General features: G+C 35.8%; 1 protein-coding gene and 1 non-coding gene across 3 annotated transcripts in view; both read right to left on the reverse strand.

The window, feature by feature from the left end:
- Positions 1–22,905, reverse strand: part of RIT2 (Ras like without CAAX 2) — a 346,858-nt gene that overhangs the window by 216,988 nt on the left and 106,965 nt on the right. For both annotated transcript variants that reach the window (XM_070627577.1, XM_070627578.1), the window contains exon 3: positions 5,413–5,486. In XM_070627577.1, coding sequence (XP_070483678.1) covers positions 5,413–5,486 — 74 coding nt within the window. The remainder of the gene's footprint in view (positions 1–5,412; positions 5,487–22,905) is intronic.
- On the reverse strand, positions 17,037–17,143 carry LOC139084963 (U6 spliceosomal RNA). Its single transcript, XR_011542903.1, has one exon. It is a non-coding gene; the product is annotated as a U6 spliceosomal RNA (small nuclear RNA).

The raw sequence follows: 22,905 nt of genomic DNA on the forward strand, positions 1-22,905 counted from the left end.
ACTGGTTTGGATCCCCAGCACTGAGCTACACACTGCTTATCAAGCCATGCTGTGGCAGGCGTACTACATATAAAATGGAGGAAGATGGGCACGGGTGTTAACTCAGGGCAATCTTCATAAAAAATAAAGTTTCTTACAATGTGTCTTCTTTCTAGAAGGACTAGGTGGAGGTGATACCTGCATGGTGTGATTTGAAAGGTACGTGAAAGGAACACACATTTGAAGATTATAGTATAGGACACCTGTGTTAGAGTGTGGTGTTGGGTAGGCAGCAGTGAGGATAAGGATACTGGAGGAGGTAAGAGAAAGACAGCAGAAATCTCTAGACTTCCTTAATGCCCAGCTCCCAATATATCTAATTGAAGACAACTGTTGTCAAATTGAAGATTGGGAGCATTCTTAGAGGCACCATGTCTCATGCTTTTCAACTTTGATGTGACCTTGCCTGCACTCACTCTTAGTGAATTACCATCTATCAAATAATCAAACCTATTAAAATGTAATAAGAGCTGACTGAAGAAATGGGGAATGTGCCTTGACAATAGGATATAATTAGTGAGACGCTGTCCTAAATAACACTCTAACAGGAACTCTTGGTCATCTATATGCACTTTGAGAACAATTCTAGCCCAAGTTTTATTGTCTTGAATACTAAAGTACTCACAACCTTTGGTGGGATGAGATGATTCCTGACCAAGGGATCAAGCCATAAAGCATTCCCTTTAAGGATAAACCACATACAGGGGGAAAAAAAAAAAAAACCCAATGAGTTTGTGGCTAAAAAGCAATTAAAGCTTTCAGAGAAGAATTATATAAAAGTCAGGCTAGTAGGAATTGAGAAAATCACAATCTGGAAGAGACTTTAAATACAATGCTCTCATTTCATAGAGGAGTAAATTAAGTCCAGATTGGATAAAGGACTTGCTTTGACTGCAGAGATGGTTAGGCTAAGTGAGATGCCAGATTACAATTACATTTCCCATTGCTTCAGAATACTTTAATCCAGGCAGTAGCCAGGTGTTGGGGACAATGCCTAGATCTAGGGAATTTCGGTGATATTAGCACATCAAAAAAGTAGAATCTGGAATATGTGGAGGAGAATTACTTTTATTAGTTCTAATAAGGATAAAGATGATTCAATACACTTGTCATTAAGTTAAATTTACTGTATATATTTTGTTATAGGTTTGTTTAAGTATGCTTATCAATTATAAAAAACAAATGAACCCTCTCTTCTACTATTGATTTAGATAGCATATTTTTTTTGTTTGTTTTTGTGTTTAGGCCAGGACAAAAAATAATTTAGGCATAGGAGATAACCCATTACTAAAATTTGTATACTTTTATGATACTTGTTATCACAACTTGCTGCAATTTTTAATTTAGTGTCCTCCTACTGCCCAAACCTCAAGCATTTGAGAGTAGAGACTCAATTTTGCTCTATTCTGCATTTTTTTGACCTAGGATAGTACTTGGTACACACTAAGGGATTCTATAGGAGAACTGAAATAAGAAAGAACTTGAATGGGAGTGTAGATGGAGTCAAGAAAGCTGGCTCAAAAGCTTGCTGTGTTGCCTCAGATAAATCACTTAATCTCTATGAGCCTTATATGTTCCATTTATAAAAGGAGTAATATATTTTTTTCCAAGGGATAGATCTGAGACAAGTAGGTAGAATCTATAGAGAGGAAAATTTTAGCTCATTGCAAGAAAACACTTTCTAGCAATTAAATCTTCCTAAAAGCTCTCCTTATCTGCTTCCAGAAGCAGAGTACCTAATCACTTGAAGTGACCAAACATAGGTTTCATGAGCATTAGGTGGGAGCATTGGGCATTGAAAAAAGAACCGTAACACTGGAAGAATGGTTAGGGTAAAAGTCCTTTCCAACATGAGCTTTGGTGATGGCCCCTTTGTCCCATGGGATTACTGAGGCTTTAGAAGTCTATGTGCATAGCACAAACACTGAAGCACAGTGGGACTTAGCCCAAGTACAAAATTGTCTCCAAAAGGAGAGCCACTTCATTTCTTTGCATAACATTTTACTCAAATTTTAGGGGCTCACAGTAATAATAACTTTTCTATCTATTTCCTGGGTTTGTTGTAAAGATAAATTTCAACAAGTGTTAAAAAGTAAAAGTACCAAAAGAACACAACATGTATTACTAAAAATATTTCAATGGTATTGTCTCCTTGGATTTTGTTGACTCAGCTGTATTGACTTTCTCTTGCATGTGAGAGTATAACAACTGATTGGGAACCAACAAGTCACCCTCTTTTAAGCCTGATGCATTCCTGATGTATGTTTGGCTGCAGTTGAGACTGGCTTAGAAAAATACTTAATAGTATGCAAATGTAATAATTCTATCTTTTTAATTGTATATTTGCAAGTTTTTCATTCTTTTCAGAGCACAGAGTCTCAGAGCTAGAAAGCACTTCAGTGAATGTATGCAGATTTGTCTCTCATCACTCACCACTTCCCCCACAAACATGTAGTATTCTCCATCTCTAGCCATACTGAACTAACAAATGCTCCACTATGCTGGATCGATCAGCTATTGCCACAAAAATGCTGCATGGCAAACCACCTCAAATGTAGGGACTTGAACCAATTCTTGTTCATGATTTTCTAAGTCTATCTGGTGGCTGGAGCAGATCTGCTTCAGGCTGTGAGTGGGCTGGGCTTTGTTCCAGTCTTTGGTTTGGGTGTAGGTCTGCTCCACATTCTTCCTCATTCTCCTGGGGCCAAGGACTACCTAACTCATGCTCTTCTTTTTGGGTATAGCAAAAACATCCTTATTACCTCATGAGACCTTGGCCCGGAACTAGCAGATTGCCTCATCTGCCTACATTCCATTGACCTAAGCAGTAACACGACCAACCGTACACCACTGGGGAGGAAAATCATCTCCACTATTCACGATTACATTAGCACCACAGTTGGGACCAGGTACACATTCATACATACTTGTAGACTAAAAGAATATTCTAAAAATGAAGGATTTTCCTTTCTACCAAAGCATAATTCTAGCTGAGTATTTTCATGGATATAAGTTTGCTATTTTCCAAAGCAGTCATTTTTGGCTTGAGGATTTTAGTTGTTACAAATACCTTATTAGGTTGAGTGAAATTTAACCTACTCAGACATCTTCCAATTTGGCCTAAAGTTTCCCTAAAAGAAAAAGTGCACTTTCCCTTGGATATGACAGCTCTTTCAAATAATAGAAATAATTTTTCCATTTGAAGTATCCCCAATAGTTTCAACAGTTTCCCCCCCTGTAAGTCCACTATCCCAATGTCCCTGGAAACAAATAACTTTGTTAATATATAGATTTCAAACAGTCTTGATATATCTTATAAATATAGAAAGAGATCACCTACATCCAGTGGCTTGTACATTATCAATATTTCAATTAATGTTGTTAATTTTTAAATAGTTTCATCAAATAGATGAAATAATAAAACACGTTTTGGAAGATATTAATTTGTTTAAGTACAAAGGAAAATAATATAATGAAGACCTGTGTACCCATGACATAAGTTTTCAACTATTAACATTTTCTTGTATTTAATTAGAACTTTTATAAAATATAAACCATTATAATAGAGTTGAAGTCCACTTTGTATCTCTCTCCTTTCCTGTTAAGGGGTAAACACTAGCTTAAATATATCATAAACATTTATCATCTTCTAAGCCAAAACGTAAAACTTTGCATACATCAAATAATCAATCTTCTACAGACCACGTTCTTCACAATTAGATTAGAAAACAATAAAAAAGTAAACAATGTGTGTGTGAAAAGAATGCCTACTCATATTGACTACAGCATTCTATTTAAGTTAAATGTGTTTTCAAATCTGCTACAATTATACTACATTTTGATCCAACGCTCACTGACAGAGGTGCATTAAAATTTCCCACTATATATGATTTTGGATTTATATATTTTTCTGTATAATTCTCTCCATTTGACCTGGATATTATATGCTAGAATTTTTTAATGATTTTGACGATTTTTTTCATTACAGACTGACACTTTTATATCGTAATAATGTTTTTTGCCATAAAATCTATTTTGTCTGATATTATACAGGTATTCCTGCTTTAGGTTTGGTTACTTTCAGCCTACATTTTTCTAATCATTCTTTGATTTGCCACCTTTCTGTACCTTTATGTATCTTTTAAACCAAACAAATATACGTTAGTTTTGTTTCTTTATTTGTATGACCTCGACAATACTTGCCTATTCTGGAAGAGAGATATCCATTTCCATTTATTTTAGTTCCTGATATGTTTATATTTGTATATTATATTATGTTTTCTTTTTACCCTGTTTTTCCTTCTTTCTCTTATGCTGTATATTTTATTAATAATTCTTTAAAATTTATTCTTCCCTTTCCCCTCTGCTAGTTTTTAAGTTATAGTCTTTAAGACTTCATTTTTTTAGAGCTGTTTCACATTTACAACAAATTAGAGAGTTATATGTTTTATGTCTGGAGTTTAATAGATATGTTTATATATATATATATATTATTATTTTTTTTTTTGCTTGAAGAAGATTAGCCCTGAGTTAACATCTGTACCAATCTTCCTCCACTTTATGTGTGGGTTGCTGCTACAGCATGGCTAATGAGTGGTGTAGGTCCTCTCCGAGGATCTGAACCCATGAACCCGGGCTGCCAAAGTGTGTTGTGCCGAACTTAACCACTACACCACGGGGCTGGCCTCAATGTATTTATATTTTTAACGTGATTATTTTAAAAGTATGGAGTTAAATAGAATCTATATCCTCCTTCCCAACACATCAAGACTTTGAAATGTTTTAACTCTGATTCCTTTCCTCCTATTTTACTTAAAATTATTGGGTAGTATTTCAGTTCTATGTTTATTTTTATATCCCACAAATTAGTCTCTTCTCCTCCTCTTTCTTGTTTTTGTTTACAAGTTTATAAAATAATGTATTATATTATGATAAAGTTTGGTTATGTCCCCCATTCCAGTAAACGGTCCCCCTAGACTTGGTTCCATGAGCACAGTTGCTAAGTAGATCTTCCTTTTTCCTATTCAATCAAAGTTTTCCAATAAAAATCATCATTGGATTAGGGTCTAAGACAGAGTTTTGTGCACATCTGAAGAAGAGTAATAAACCATTTCATCGATTTTACTGTCTCACTGGCAATATTACACCTACACTTTTATATTAAGACAATTATGGCAATATTGAAATAGTCTGGTTGGCAAAGAGTCACATTTTCCTGCCAATTCTTGTCTTATTTAATTCCTGATTGCTATTGCAAATTAGTTCTTCTTCTGTTCGAATAGTTAAACTCATCTTGCATTTTGTGATAAAGGTATTTGAGGGTAAAGCTCAATCTGGCCTCAGAGACTGGAGACATCTAAGAAAATCACCTACCTGACCAGCAGTGTCCAAGATGTCCAGATAAGCTGGCTCATTGTCGATCCTAACCTGGGTCTTGTAAGCATCTTCTGAAAAAACACAAGACAAAGTTTACATTTAAATAGATCCAAGTGAAAATGTATGATTTATTTTTAGATTTCATAACAAAGAAGAATTTCTAAATAGGTTACTAATTAAGAGAATCAGAGAATCTACTTAAAGTACGTTGGTTGAGAAGGATGTACCCCAGGGATTATAGAAACAGTAGTTTCTGCTTAAAATGAAGTCAGGTGGATTTCTTCTTCAGAAGAATTTCACGATTTGAGGTGCCGTAGTCACGCTACCTAGAGAACAAGCTGTGGAACAAATGTATCCATTCTTTCCTAATCATGCACTGCACTGCCTCCTAACTTCATACTCAATGGTGAAAGACTAAAAGCTTTTCCTCTATGATCAGGAACAAGACTAGGCTGCCTGCTTTAACCACTAGTATTTAACATAGTACTGGAAGTTCTAGCCAGAACAAAAAGGCAAAAAAAGGAATAAAAGGCACCCAAGTTGGAAAAGAAGGCATAAAATTCTCTGCTTGCAGACGACATAATTTTATATGCAGAAAACTCTAAAGAGTCTTCAAGGAAACTGAAAAACTGTTAGAACTGCTAAATAAATTCAGCAAAGTTGTAGGATATGAAATCAACACAGAAAAATCAGTTATGTTTCTATACACTAACAAGGAGCAATCTGAAAAGAAATTGAGAAAACGATTCCATTTACAATAGCATCAAAAAGAATCAAATACATTGGAATTAATGTAGCCAAGGAGGTGAAGACTTGTATAGTGAAAACTAAGAAATGTTTTGGTTGTGTACTTCTTGCTAGCTTGTACAAATTCTTTATATATTCTGGATTTTAGACACTTATAGATATATAATTTGCAAATATTTTCTCCTGTAGGTTATCTTTTTACTTTATTAATAATGGCCTTTGATGAATGAAAGTTTTTCATGTTTTTGAAGTCCCATTTATCTAATTTTTCTTTTGTTGTTCTTGCTTTTAGGGTCATATCTAAGCATCTATTGCCAAATTCAAGGTTATGAATATTTAATCCTGTGTTTTCTTCTAAGAGTTTTATAATTCTACTTTTGTTCTTTAGGTCATCAATCCATTTTCAGTTAATATTTTTATATGTTGTTTGGTAAGGGTATAAATTCATTCTTTTGCATACGATTCTCCTATTATCCTTTTTATTTCTGTGACATTGGTAGTCCTCAACTTTAATTTTAGGTTTTAGTTATTTGAGTAAATTCTTTTTCTTAGTAAATCTAGTTAAAGGTTTGTCAATTTTGTTCATCTTTTTGAAGAAGAAACTCTTTGTGTCATTGATTTTCTCAACTGATTTTAATTATCTATTTTATTTACCTGTCTTCTAATCTTTACTATCTCCTTCCTTCTATTAGTTTTGGGTTTAATGTGTTCTTCTTTTTCTAGTTCTTTAAAGTTTAAAGTTAGGTGGTTAATTTGGGATCTTTCTTCTTTGTAAAGAAGCATCTACAGTTATAAATTTCCCTTTTAGCACTGCTTTTGCGTCACCTCATAAGTTTTGGAATGTTGTGTTTTCATGTTCATTAATCTCTAGATATTTTCTAACTTACTTTCTGATGTTTTTCTTTCACCCATTTGTTGTTTAATTTCCACATATTCATAAGTCTTTCAATTTTCCTTTTCCTTTTTATTTCTAGTTTCATTCCATTGTGATTGGAAAAGATTCTTTGCATGACTTCAATCTTTGTTCTGACATACACTTAGAAAATCAAGGAATGCTTCCTGGAAGAAGTAGCACCTAAACTGAGCAGAAGTTAGAAGAAAGAGAAGTAAGAGAGAGAAAGAAAAATTGAAAGCCAGAATCCCAGATGTTATAAAGAGGATGGAACAGAAGAGAAACTTAGATAAGTCCAGTGTGGCTAAATCCTAGAACTTAGGAAAGAGAATGTTGGTAGATAAAATTTGAGAATTTAAATTTGCTTATAAATATTAAGTGGACTCATATTTTTGAGTGATGCCTCTGAAGTCAGACTGCTTGAGTTTGAACCCTGGCTCTACCACTACCAGCTGTCTAAGTTTAGGAAAATCACATGATCTCTCTAAAATGTATGTTACTCAATTGAAAAAGTTATGATGATATTATTTGTAGTTACCTCATGGAGTTGTTCAAAGAGTTCAACGAGATAATGTATGGAAGGCAACCAGTACAATATCCTAGATGTAGTAAACATTTAATAAGGGTTAAGTATAGTTATTGTTTTTAAGAAATTTGGACTCTATTATGCAACCATCATCAGATGTGCATTTTGGAATGCTTACTCTGGCTGAAATATCGTGAATGAATTTTAAGGTAGAAAGCCAGAAAGATTAGGTAGATAGTTGGTAATCTAGGTGAGAAATGATGGAGACCTATAACATGATAGTGGCAATAGCATTGGAGGAAAGCTGACAGATTTGCAAGATGTTTAGAAAGTTGAACCTATAGCACTTGGAGACATATAAGGTGGAAGGAGCAGGACGCAAGAGAAGCTCTCAGATTTCTGGCATTGGCAGATGGGCAGATAGTTATGACATTTCCTGAGAGAGGGAAGAAAGGAGGAGGACCGCAAGCTCAATTTGGGAAATGTTGACTCTGCGGTGTCTATGTGTCATTCAAGTGAAAACAGTGAATTTCTGGTTCTGAAGCTCTGGGGAGAGATCTGAGAGCTTTATTTCATTACATCAATTTTGTTTTACTCACCATTTATATTATAAATAAAGAGCAAACTGAACCACTACTAAAAGCATTTAGAACAGAATTGAATTTGGGCACAATTCAATAATTATTCATGCTGTTGATTGTGAAGTACAAATAAACAAATGAATTATTTTCAAAATTAAGACAGTAGTAATGCTCAACCACAGGAGGCACTTTTTCAATGCATAGTACTGAGCACCTCCTCAAAATTGGATTTTTGCTAGCTTCTGGAGATATAAAGACACACACACACACAACCATGGTCTCTACTCTCAAGAAACTTGTACCTTCATAGTGGAAGACACATATATATGCAATGAGATGTTAAGATTCAAAAATTTATAGGGAAGATAGCCTACCTTCGAGGAAATTCATTCCTTATGACTGTACTCCAGAAAGATGAACTTGTGGGAAGTATAAATCACAGGGAAGTCAATCTAGTGTGGTTTTAGCAACTACCAGCCATTCTATACCATTCAGTGTATGAACAACACAAGTTTCTATTTTCCATTCCACTGTTCTTTGTGATTTCACTAACCTTCCTCTCACAAAAAGAGAAATCTTGTGGAATTACTTGTAATCTTTTTTTGAAGATGCATAAGATCGTTTTTCGATTTCATAGGGAAATAACAATAGTTACTCTGAAAAGGGCACTGTGACCCAAGGATCACACGTGAGTCTTTCAGATTTCATGTTTGTTTATTTAAACACAAAGACCACAAAAAAGAGCCTGCTGAGGCCAGGAGCATGCTGAGTAACCCAGAGGAGAACTGCTCTGCGTGATTATCTGAGCCCTAGATAAACCCATCACATGAAACGTATATCAAATAAAAGCTTCTCTTGGGATCAGAAAACCCTTTCAAAGAGACTTGATATGAATTGGCTGGAAATTAAGCCAGGCCTTCTATCCAATTTCTTTCTCTCTTTTAAAAAGTATCTATCAGAGTACACATGCCAGTGATGTGAATCTAGGTCACTTGCCTGGCCTCCATAGAAACTAATCCTTTTCATTTCCTCCCAATAAACAATCTTCCCATCTGTTGCCATCCATCCACTCCCTTTGAGACCTCCCATGCAGAAATGCAGTGACAGAAATACTCTCTTGAATGCATATAAACAACTCGCCGAATTTCAATCATCTGCCTATAGACCTAACCCTGAAGTGAGCTCATTTATCTTCCCGAGCAAGAGACCAAATGTACACAAAGCTTTATAACACAGAAATGGTAGCAACTGCCTGCTATATTGTTTGCACAAGAAAACACAATGGAGTAACATTGTTGGAGGTATCTACCACCTCAAAATCCATTTGAAAATACTGTTTGATTTGAGACTATTGCTTCTCTTAAAATGTGTCCTCTTCACTCTCCATCTTCAGCAGAATTTTACAAGAAGAAATCACCAAAGGCCTGTGTTAAAGCCTCAAATCCATCACTAAATATTGAGTTATGATTGGCCAGCCACCTAACCTTACTTGTAAGATGGAGATAATAGTACATGCTAGCCAGTGCATAAGAGTTTTATAAGGATCAACAAAAATGGCATATATGATGTCCTATAAAAAAAAGAAACCAAAATTCAAACTCAAGGCATGCTATGTCGTAACTTTTTAAAAATATTGCTTCAAATTAAGCATGAAATTATATTAAAACTAAATCACTTCTGCAATTTATATTTACCCATGTGGGAACAGCTTTTTCCCAACAAGTAAGTCCCAGAGAGTTTAGCAGGATATATTTGCAATAATCATGAAAAAATAAAGCTTTTAATTAACTTAAAAACTTTAAGGTGTTCTGGATAATTTGCCCAAAATAATCCATTTAATTTCTTTACAGGACAAACATGTATTTAAATACCTTTAAAATATTTTGGTTGTAACTATGAAATTGGGATAGTTTAAAACCACAATTTGAAACTGAGAGAAAATATTAGAAGGTTATTGTTGAATTTTCCCTAAATGACTTGTAAAAAATCTTATGATACTTGAATAATTATATGATTTACCCAAATATCAGACATGTATAATTGATATTGTTGCAAAGATATATTTCTATAACTCTGAGCTATTACACATTTCTAGGACATTAATCACTGACCCATTAAGAAAAAGATAATAAAAAATATAAAGCTATTTGAATAATGTATCTATAAGAACTTTCTCAAAGAATTACTTAAATAAATCCTCCTAATCGTATATATGTGTGTGTGTGTGTGTGTACAAAGCAGAAGCATCCTGGAACACGTTGTACTGGACACTTTCTTTTGAACAAGAAGTTAAATCATGGCTGAATCAGGACTGACACAAATCTAATGTATCAATATATTTATCAATAATGATGTCAATACTTATTTGAGTGTGTAATCTGTGCTACACCTTCTGATAGGCACAGAGTCTACAATGTTGAAAAAGACGTAGTTGATTTCTACCCACATAGAGTTCATAGTCTTGGTGGAATACATAAAAATGAATGGCAATTACACTGTATTTTAATGAGTGCTACATTAGAAGCACATACATTTTGAAAGGTGCTTATTTGGGAAGACAGAAGATGCTCAGAGGAACTGAAGTAGAGCTGAAGTCAGCCCTCAAAGGAAGCAGGTGGAAAATAAGATTTAGAAAGAGGGAGGCTGAGAGATGCCAGGAAAAAAGAGAAAGAGAGTTACATGTGTTCTCATAGAACCTCTCCTCTTGAACCTAAACATTCTGTGAAATCTTATACATGTTTGTTGGATTTATATACTAATTGGGTAGGGAAAAGCTTTTGAAAACTGACTGAATTTAGCTTCTAAGATGACTCAGGATGAAAAAGAACACCGTTCCCTGCCATAGAAATAACAGCTGAAGAAAGAGGTGCCATTAGAAAATAAGTCCTGGAAATTCATAGGAGTTATAAGGAAGAGTTTAGATTTTTTTTTTTTTTTTTTTTTTTTTTGCCATGCTGTAAAATTGAGAGTGAGTCAAATTTTTTTAGGTCTGTGAGAGGTAAGGTCTCTTGATGATATTTGAGTTATACAGCAATTGCAATCTTTCCCCTACACATACAAGCAGATCCTTGTAGGGTAGGCCATACCAACCAGCATCTCTCTGCCACCACCAGGGAGAAGCCAAATGTTGCTGGATGTCTGATCCCATGGTGGCCAACTGTATGCATTCTGAAGGGTCTGCAGGTAGATTTTTCAGTGAATGACTCTGCCTGGCCTTGCAGGAGGTCTTGTCACACACATTAGACCCAATGAGTTGTCACAAGCTGGAGTGCTTCCTTTGGAACCTCAGGAAACCATCTGGAGGTTTTCACTTGCAGAGGACCACTACTGGAAGATGACATTCCCAACTATGGCTTCCCAGAGCAAGGACAAGCTGACGGAGCTTTTGATAGGAAATATTAGTCATCTTCTAGTGATAGACCTGCAGCCTGGGCAAGAGGTTGTTGAGACAGCAGACAAACCAATGCTCTTCCCCAAAGCTGTCATCTACAGAAAATGTTTCAGGACATCCTTTCAATGTCAGTGCCCTATAACCCTTACTTTTCAGCCCAAGAAGATGGAGGGATCCACAGGAAACCTGATCCCCTGGCTCTCTTCTGTCAAATAGAGAGGAGAGGCAACAAGACTAGGCCATGGGCACTGATGTGGAATGTCTCAAGACCCTTGTTTCTGCCTTACTTGATTGTTGCTCTTGGGTGAGGAGGAAAAGAAGCAGATGTTCTCTACTTCCCAGATTCTTCAGCAGAGAAAGATGGCATCACTTGTTCTACTTTTCTTGCCCCCATTCACCACGCCCATGGTGGAAGTCTTTATGATGATCCTAAGGGCGTGATCTGTGCAATAGTTGCCTTCCAGAGGTTTTATAAGATAGAATGAGTTTAAATACAGATGATCTCTTCACAGAAATCAAAAGAGCTTTTACGTTCAGGGCAATCATGGGAGTCTCAGAGTCCTACTGGTTCTTCACCCTCACCTGATGGACACCTCCAGAAGGGCTCCAAGGGACCTCTGGATCCCAAAGATACAATATGAGAATGTCTAGTAGCAGAGGTTTAATTTATACCAAGATTACTGTTTCTGGGAAGATGGAATATACTTTTCCATGTGCCTCCTGCTATATACAGCATAAAACCATGAGCATTATATACAAAACAAGCATAAGAAGATTCTGAAAGGAGGAGAGAAAGAGGCAGACTGGCTAGGAACTTCAGGACCCAAGTGGTGATTTCTTTGGGTTTTCTTTTTGCCTCATATATCTCACACTTGGAACTGAATAAAATGACAGCTTAAAAACCCAAGTACGTGCAAAAAAAACACATACAGGACTTACATGCTAAAAACTACATGACACTAATGAAAGAAATTAAAGATCTAAATAAATGCAGAGGCATAAGATTTTCATGGTAAAGATGTTGATTCTTCCCAAATTGATGTAAAGATTTAACACAATTCCTATCAAAATCCCAGAATGTATTTTTGTCTGTGTGTATGGATACGAGCACAATTACTTTAAAACTTTTATGAGGACGGAAGGAACTAGAATAGCTAAAACAATTTTGAAAAAGAAAAATAAAGTGAAAAGAACCAGTTTACTTGATTTCCACACTTATTCTATAGCTGTAGTAATCAAGACTATGTGGTATTGACAGAGGTATAAACATATAGATCAATGGAATAGAACAGAGAATCCAGAAATAAACTCACACAAATATAACTGACTACATTTTGACAAAAGTGAAAAAGCAATTCAATGGAAGAAAGATAGCCTTTTCAACATAATGGAGTGGGAAAAATTAACATCCATAGGGGGTTAAAAAGACCCTCCAGGGAAGTCTTATACAAAAATTAGTCTAAAATCGATCACATACGTAAATGTGAAATGTAAAACTCTACAACTTTTAGAAAAAACATAAGAAAAATCTTCAAGATCTAGTGCTAGGCAAAAAGTTGTTGTATTTGACACAAAAACTCAGTCCATAAAAAGACAAATTTATAAATTGGATTTCATCAAAATAAAAAAAAATGATTTTACTCAATAAAGACCCCATTAAAAGGATGAAAAGACAAGCTAGAGTGGGAGAAAATATTTACAAACCACATATCTGACAAAGGACTAGTATTTAGTGCACATAAAGAACTCTCAAAACTCAACAATAACAAGAAACAAATAAACAAGCAATCCAACTAGAAAGAGCAAAAGTCATGAAGAGACATTTTACCATATAGGATTATAGATGACAGATAAGTGCATAAAAATGTGTGTAACATTATTATCTTTAGGTAAATGCAAATTAAAACCACAACACCCTATCACTACATACCTATCAGAAGGGCTAAACTAAAAAGATAGTGACAACTCTTTTTTTTCCCAAAGATTTTATTTTTTTCCCCCAAAGCCCCCCAGTACATAGTTGTATATTCTTCGTTGTGGATCCTTCTAGTTGTGGCATGTGGGACGCTGCCTCAGCGTGGCCTGATGAGCAGTGCCATGTCCGCACCCAGGATTCGAACCAACGAAACACTGGGCCGCCTGCAGCGGAGCTCGCGAACTTAACCACTCGGCCACGGGGCCAGCCCCAAAGATAGTGACAACTCTTAATGCTAGTAAGAATATGGAAAAATTGGGTCACTCACACATTGCTGGTGGCGGTGTAAAATGGTACTGCTACTCTTGAAAACAATTTAGAAGTTTCTTTATATATATCCTGCATGTAATATATAAAGCAGTATTTGCACTCCTGGGTATTTATTGCAGAGAAATGAAGATTTATGTCACACAAAAACAAATTGAAAAAAGTTTCCAAGTTGTTTATAGTAGCTTTATTCAAAATGGCTAAAAATGGGAAATATCCTAAATATCCTTCAATAGGTGAATGGTTATGCAATCTGTCATACAATCATATCATGGAATATGACTTAGCAATAAAATAAGGAATGGCATGTTGAAACATGCTACAGCCTAGATAACTCTCCATAGAATTATGCTAATTGAAACCAACCAATCCCAAAAGACTTGCATACTGTATGATTTCAATTATATAATATTCTTCAAATCACAAAATTATGGATATGAATAAATTAGTGGTTGCTAGACATTATGAAGGGAGGGGAGTATGCAATTAAAAGGCAACAGGAAGGATCCTTGTCGGTACGGAAATGATCTGTATCTTGATTGTATCAATATCCATATCCTGGTTGTGACACCGTACTATAGTTTGCAAGATGTTGCCACTGAGAGTACTCGATAAAGGAACATGGGATCTCTCTGTATTATTTCTTACAATTGCATGGGAACCTACAATTATCTCAAAATAAAAAGTTAATTAGAAATTTCAATGTTCACTTATATTTAAAAATATCCAAAGCTTCAAAAAAGAAGAATCTTAGCAAACTCTAGGCTTAGAAGGCAGCTTGCTTTATCTAATACTAAGTATCTAAACAAAACTTAAAGCAAACGTGATTAATGGAGAAATGCTAAAACCCGTCCCTCAGAAATTGGACACAAGAGAAGAATACTCATTAGTAATACTTTTATTCACTTTGTCCTGGTGGTTCTAATGAGTTCAGTTAGGCAAAAATATGATGTGAAAAACAGCTTAGAAAGGGAAAAATGTCACTATTTATGGAAAATATCTTTTGGGTATGTAGAAAATTTCCAAAATTATATAGATAAATTACAAGATTAAATTAATGAATTTAACGAGTTTTCTGGCAGTAAAGTCAATACAGAAAGATCAATTTTATTTCTATATGTGAGCAACACAGATAGAAAATGAAATGATTTAATGGTATAACATCAAAAAATATCAAACATCAAAAATACCAAATTTCAAAGAATAAATCTTTCAAAAGTTTTGCAAGCCTTCTCCTAAGAAAGCTGTAAGATGTTATGAGAAAAATTAAAGAGGATATAAGTAAGTGGAAGTGTATACCATGTTTACAGATGGGAAGATTCAATATGTCAACAATGCCAATTTTCCTCTAATTGATCTACAAATGTATACCAAACCAATGTGGGGGAAGGATGGAGATTCACCAAATGATTCTAAATTAATAGGTAAATAAAAAAGGCAAAGAATGGTTAAGACAATCTCAAAAAAGAACAATAAACTTTACCATATATCAAGACATTGTTAATCTACAGCAACTAAGACAATGTGATATTGGCACATGGATAGAAAATTGGCAGAATAGAGAGCCCACACATTAATGAATACTTTTTTCTTTTCCCTTTAAGGAAGATTAGCCCTGAACTAACATCTGCTGCCAATCCTCCTCCTTTTGCTGAGGAAGACTGGCCCTGAGCTAACATCTGAGCAAATCTTCCTCTACTTTATTTGTGGGACACCTGCCACAGCATGGCTTGATAAGTCGTGACTGAGTCCACAGCGGGCATCCGAACCAGTGAATCCTGGGCCTATGAAGCGGAGAGTATGAACTTAACCACTATGCCACGGGACCAACGTGTAATGAATCCTTTTTTCAGGTGACAGAATTGGCATTTCACAGTAATAGGAAAAAGAAAATATTTTCAATAAGTAGTCCTATCAGTCACAAACAAATACTGAACTTAATGGAACTTAACTGCTATCTTAAAATATACACAGAAATAAATTATAGATGGGTTGTACATATAAATATGCAAAGCAAAACAATAAAGCTTCCAGGAGGTACTGTCGGAGAACACCTTCATAGCTTTGAGTGATAAGATTTCTTAAAAAATTAATATAAACACACTAACTACAGAGTGAAAGATTGACAACTTGGAATACATTTAGTAAAATTGAGACTACCTTAAAACAAAAAATTTGGTTCACCAAACGCACTTCTCAAAGAGAAGGAAAATGCAAGCCATAGTGTGGAATAAAGTACACGTAGTAACAAAAGACTTGTATCCACAATATGTAAAGAATTCCTACAAGTTAATCAGAGAGAGGCAACCTTCTCCAATGAAAAGTAGGCAGGAGATCAAGGGCTTTTGTGTGCTTGTGTGTTTGTGAGGGAGATTGGCCCTGAGCTAACCTCTGTTACCAATCTTCCTCTTTTTGCTTGAGGAAGATTGTCACTGAACTAACATCTGTGCCAATCTTCCTCTATTTTATGTGGGGCATCAGCACAGTGTCACTTGATGAACAGTGCTAGGTCTGGTCTCAGGAGCTGAACCTATGAACCCTGGGCCACCAAAGCAGAGCATGAGAACCTAACTACTAAGCCACCAGGCTGGTGTCACAGTTTTTTTTTTTAAGTAATAACATTTATTACTGTCATTTATTGAGCTTGAAACTGTACAAGCATGGTAAAAAATATGTATATTTTTTACATTAATTGTGTCATCTAATTCTCGTAAAAACCATATGAAGGAAAAATTCTCACCTCCATTTACAGATCAGAAATTAAAAGTCAGAGAAGTTACATAATTTGCCCAATTTCACAACTTATAAAAACAGGGTTTAGGCCTGCCTGAATCCAAAGTCTTAATCGCCATGGTATTGTAGAGGAAATTTCATTCACTTGTTATCCATTTATGAAAGGTTTATTTAGTTTCTAATATGTTTGAAAATATTGCTGGGGACTAGAGATATAAAGATCAATAAGATGTGACCTTTATCATTAAATGAGGGCACAACGAGAGCCATACAATAAGTCCACTTGAAGATGGAGGTTGGTGAATGGGTAAAGACTTCGTAGAAGAGGTGACACTTCAGGTATCCTAAGAGTTATCTCACTGAGGGAACTGGGGAAGGGTGACAAGGAAGGAGTCTCCCAGGTAGGGGGAGCAGTATCAAAAAAGTATGGAGTCTTTTGCCTTCTCTTCCTTCCCTTGAGGTTAGGAGGCAGTGATAGTGGCATCAGGGATTGAGGAGGTGATGGGGTAAAACATATGGAATGCTTTACAAATATCCATGTCATTCCTGCACAGGGGACATGCTAATCTTCTCTATATTGTTCCAATTTTAGTATCTGTGCTGCTGAAGTGAGCACAAGAGATTGAGTTTTTATAAAGAGGTCACTCAAACAACTGATAAATAAATTTAAAGCTGCACAACCACATTAATAATCAGTAAAAAACAAATTAAAATTATAATATGATGCAAATGCTCTCCAATCAGAATGGCAAATTTAAAAAACTGACCCTCAAATAGTGGGGAATAGCTTGTGGCGATAGGAGAACTTTCATATACTACAAATGGAGTATAAAATGATGCAACCAGTTTAGAAAACTGTTTGGGACAATTTACTAAAGCTGATCACGCACATAACCTATGTGCCAGATTGAATTATTGCTCCAAGTTCTTCTCTGTACAGATATATATATATACTCCCTCGCCATAGATTTCTAGTGGGGGGAGAGTACTTCCTTGTTCTTTGATTTTAGGCTTGACCATGAGACTGACTTTGGCCAATGGAATGCTAACGGATCTCATGTAAGCAGAGGCATGAAGTGGGACTTGTGCTCTGCTCTTTGAGTCTTTCATCACTATGAGAAGAATATGCCCTGAGACGCCAGCTGGTTTCAGAAGCAAGATAGATATCAGTTTGAAGAAAAGACATCCCAAGTAATCTACAGGTCTGTGAGGGACAAATAAATGTTATTTTTTACCAGATTTTTGGCAATTAGTTATAAGGAATTTCACTCATCAGGAATATATGCACGCATACAGTTTCGTGCATACATGTGCACAAAAGGCACGAATGAAAATATGCATATCAGCATTATTCAAACTACCCCTAAACTAGAAACAACCAAGAGTTGATATACAAATAAACTCTAGTGTTCTCATACAGTGGATTATTTTTGCTATGAAATTTAGAAAACTAGAGCACACTAAAACATGGTTGAATCTTAGCAATATAATGTTGAGTGAAAGCAGGTAGACACAGAAGAATGCACATAGTATGTTCCATTCATAAAAAATTCAAAAGTAAACGTCCGAACTAAGCTATATTTATTGGAAAATCCTTTCTTAACCAGAACGGAGATTATTTGGATGTTTACTTTGTGATAAGTCATTGTTTTGTATACTTTTCTATATTTGTATTATACTTTACTTTTTAAAAACATTTTAAAAAGGGAATGTTTTAAATGACTCAAATGTCAGAAAAAGGAGAAAATGCTCAGTTCCAGTTCTCTAATTGTTTGTATTTTTTACAGTAGCACAATGTTTGCACAAAATTAGTCCGTGACTTAAGTAATTTTTTTCCAGTGATTTTCTCTTTCTTCATCTAGTCTATATCAATTTTATCTCACATAATGACAACTTCTACATATTTAATCTTCATGTTGAATAAAATCTGGCAATCTTGATGAATACAGGTTATAGAGACGGAAAACAGAATGATACTAAAAGACCTTTCTGTCCAAAATATCTTTCTTATTGGCGTGGCGTGATGCCCCAAATTCCACCCTTTCTGCTTCATTCTTTCTAGTTGAGATAAGCCATTTTATTTCCAGGAACTCTCTATTAAAATGCAATAAAACTACAGGAGAGGTAAAATATTAAGCTATTATCAAGCACAAACACCTTACTCTGAGATTACTTTTGCACAAAATTAGCTGTCATGAGAGGAAGCAGAAAGCAGGGCTTGAGGGGATGATGTGCAGGGATGATACAAAGGGAGTGAAGAGGAGGGAAAACCCTGCTGACAGCTGTGGGTGCAGAGACTGGGGGAGTACCCGGGAAACAAAGGACATGCAGGAGGCATGTGGGCACCTGAGAACCAGAAAGGACCCCAGGTTTGGGAGCAGCCTGCTGCAGAGCAATGTATGCATGGAAGGAAACGGCTCATCCCTCCTCCTTCTCAAAACTGATGAAAAAAGGAAGTTGTTTTGTGTCCCAAGCGTGCTGAGTATGGTGTTTCCACAACTGAACTCTATGTTGGTACATATACCAAAGATTAATCTGACATAGAGAAATACGATGTTCAGAATTCTTGGCTTGCCTTTTGTGACATCAGTCTTTCCTTGTCAGTCTCTCTAGGAATAAGGGCTGCAAAAATGAAACTTACTCTATGGATGGAGGAAGAACGGGGTATTTTTAGGACAATGGACTAGAGTAGTACTTCACAAACTTTTCTGTACATGCAAATCTCCTGGGGATCTTGTTAAAGCGCACAGTCTATTTCAGTAGGTTGGGGGCTGGGATTCTGTATTTCTAATAAGCTACCAGGTCACACCCATGCTATCGGACCTATAGCAGTACTGTCCAACAGGAATATCATACTAGCCACATATGCAGCTTAAATTTTCTGCTAGCCACATTAAAACAGTAAAAAGAAATAGATAAAGTTCATTTTAATATATTTTTTAACTAAATTTATCTAAAATATCATTGAATCTGTAAGCGACTTAGGAAAATATTAATGAGATATCTTACGTTCTTTTGTTTTATACTAAGTTTTTGAAAGCTACTGTGTATTTTGCACTTATAGTACCTCTCAGTTTTGTCACATGCACCACAGCCCCATGTGGCTCAGGGCTATTGTATTGGCCAAGGCACATCTAGAGAGAGGATAAATTGTTGCAAGACAGTATATCTCCATAGACTGAAAATACAAATATAGAATATTCTTTCACTGTCGTTGATGGCCTTTTTGATTAAAGAAGACCAAATACGAGTTTAAAATATAAAGGAATGGCATCCTTAATTATTTTTTAAACTCTTGTTTATTATTGAGGTAGTATTTCATAGGTTATTTCCTGTATTAGTCAAGCTTCTTGAGAGTAGCAGAACCAATATTTAATAAAATACTAATTAAACCTTTAAATTACATCTTAAGATGTAAGATTTTATTTACTTATTTGTTTGCAGTACGGAATTGTTTCACATAATTACGGAGGCTGAGAAGTTCCAAGATCTGAGGTCAGCAAGCTGGAGAGCCAGTGTAACTGACGATGTAAGTTACAGTTCAAGGGCAGGAGAGGACGGATGTCCCAGCTCAATCAGTCAGGCAGGCAAAGTTCTCTCTTACTCAGCCTCTTTATTGGATTTAGGTTCTCAACTGATTGGATGAGGATTACCCACATTAGGAAGGGCAATCAACTTCACTCAGTACTATTCAAATGTTAATCTCATCCAGAAACACTCTCAAAGACTCTCCAGAATAACATTCCACCAAATATCTGAGCACTCCTCAGCCTAATCAAGTTGACACATAAAATTACTGATCTTGCTTCCCTTTGAAGCCTTCTTCTACTTGCCCAGTGAGGAACTTTATGCCCCATCCTGTACTTCCAAAACACCTTGCATACAGTCCCATTAAAGCACTTTAAACATTCTGTTCTCAATATTGTTCTTAGTCTTAGCCATTCGGAAGCATCCAGCATGCCTTATTCATCTTTGTATATGCATTTTCTAGCATTCTGACAGGCACATAGTAAGTGGCCAATAAATTCAGTTTCCCTTCTTCTTTCATTGTGTCTGGCACTCTGCTTGATTTTTTTCAGATGTGCTAGCTTATTTAATTTGCATGACACAGTGTGTATATATCAATACGCTCAATTTAAATATGAAAAAAAAGAGAGAGGCATTAAATTTTATAAAGCTCATAAAGCCAGTAGGAACTGGTTGGGAGACTAAACTAGATCTGTTAGACCCCAAGACCTATTCTTTTTTGCTACACTGGTTGCTTTTCAAAGATTAATCAAATGAGTAAAGAGATTTACTTTGAAGTTTAGATGCTACTTCTAGATGAATTGAATGAATACATAACTCTCAAATCTGCTCCAAGATTAAATTAATATTTAGATGCAAATAATAGAGAGTTGAATCTTTCATGAAATCACATTTAGTAAAAGACAGGAAAAGGCAGTGTAGTGGACAATTGCTAACTTTGTAGCCATTCAACTTCTTTAAGCCCTACATCCCATGACTGAGGGAGAAGCAACAACTCACTTTCCCAGGCTTCTTTACAACAAAGTTACAAGCATGTGACCTAAGCTGTGCCAAGCAGATATATCCAATCAAATCCTTGATTCAAATGTGAGCCATATGAGGATGTCTGTGCCCTGGGTATTTGAATTTCTGGAGGAATTATAAAGCATAGCAAACACCACTCCAATTCACAGTGGCAGCAATGGCAGCTTCATTGCTCGATTGGTGCAACCACAGTACTATAATTTACGCCTGATTCAGGATGCATATCCTCAGAATTCACTTTTCTGTATCCACTGAAGGTTATGTGAGTGATGTATGCCTAAGTTCTTTCCAATTTTGGGCATCTTCAAATCATCCTAGAGAAGTGACTGCCCACACCTCTTTAAAGAGGACAGGAGCTTGACCACCCACTAGGCCAGCTCTTCTAGTGACAAGGATTTTTTCCCAGAGCTAGCACTAATCCCTTCTCCTTCTTATGGGCATGATTTAGTTTTTTCTTCTCTTGTCCACAGCAGCAGTTCTCATTTATAGTCTATGTGTCACTTTCCAACATCTGGTCTCCATTTACCTTTCCACCACGCAGTGGGAAAAGCCTGGTGTTTTAGCCAGAAGACAAGGGCATGCAACTGCTGATTGATTTTTATAGTACATAATTTACACTTCAGTTTTTCTCTCCCTTCTTGGGCACCAAATGTAGAAGATATTTGCCAAGTCTGGAGGCTGTGTAACTGGCACGTTTTCCCCCCTACTTGGTTAGGTGCTGTTGCGAGGTACTTATAGATGTGACTCTTTTTCCTGCCTCTTCTTCTCCCTTCCATCTTATTTTCAATGTTATGGTTGAATTTTGGAGAAAAGGAATGTTTGAGAAGAAAAACAAAAACAAAAACTGACCTGGAATTATCACCTATCTCAAAGTTCACTTTGTTCCATACTTTTATATCAGACATAAAAGTGGTGATGTTCAGACATAACAGCTGGTGATGCTAACCTTGTATCCTACATGAGCCATCAGGGATTTCGTTTACTCATTCAAAAAATAGTGTGAGCACCTTGTACATATCTTCTTCTGGGGAATAACGTGAACAAAACAGATACCATCACTGCCCTCATATTTTTTTAACCTAAAGGTAGAGAACCTAAAATAATAAAAGATGATAAATACTCAGGTGCATTTTTATTAAATCAAGGTGTTCCCACCAACTTTTGTAAAACAGTCAGTGATTCCAAGAGACATTCAACTAATGAGGATGAAGAGATGCTATCAACAGCTGGGATTTAAAACTGACAGGTCATTGATAAAGGAGAAGGACAAGGAGGAGAAAAGAGAGGAGAAGGAGGAGAAAAAGAAGGAGGAAGAGGAGGAGAAAGCAGAGGAAGAAGAATTTCAGTGAAAAACAATTGAAACTTAATTGTTCCCCAAATCTTCCAAAAAGTGAAGTACAAGAAAGCCTGCAATAAGGCTCCTGACACTTTCACCGCAATAAACTTTCCAAACTGACTTTCACTTTGTGCTGTGCATCCTATATTCTAAGCACACTGGACTGTTTTGTGTTGCCTTAATAAACCATGGGACCAAAAGCTTCCATGTCTCTATTTTTACTAGGAAATGCCTTCTTCTACATGTCTATCATGGAAAATGCTAATCAAGCTTTAAGGCCCGGTCCAAATATTGTCTCCTCTGTAAGGATTTGTAAGGATGTGACTTACCTCTCCTTTTCTTGTCTAATATATCTCTTTTCAACAACTCCAAATCAATTTTCCACACCTCTATAAGAAGACTTAAACTTCTGTTTATGCTAGGATTTTTCCATAGGCACTGAACAATAAGAAGAAAATAATATTCTTCACTACTTTGATCAGTTCACATTA

The sequence above is a fragment of the Equus przewalskii genome, chromosome 7 (assembly GCF_037783145.1).
Source record: "Equus przewalskii isolate Varuska chromosome 7, EquPr2, whole genome shotgun sequence".
Lineage (NCBI taxonomy): Eukaryota > Metazoa > Chordata > Mammalia > Perissodactyla > Equidae > Equus > Equus przewalskii.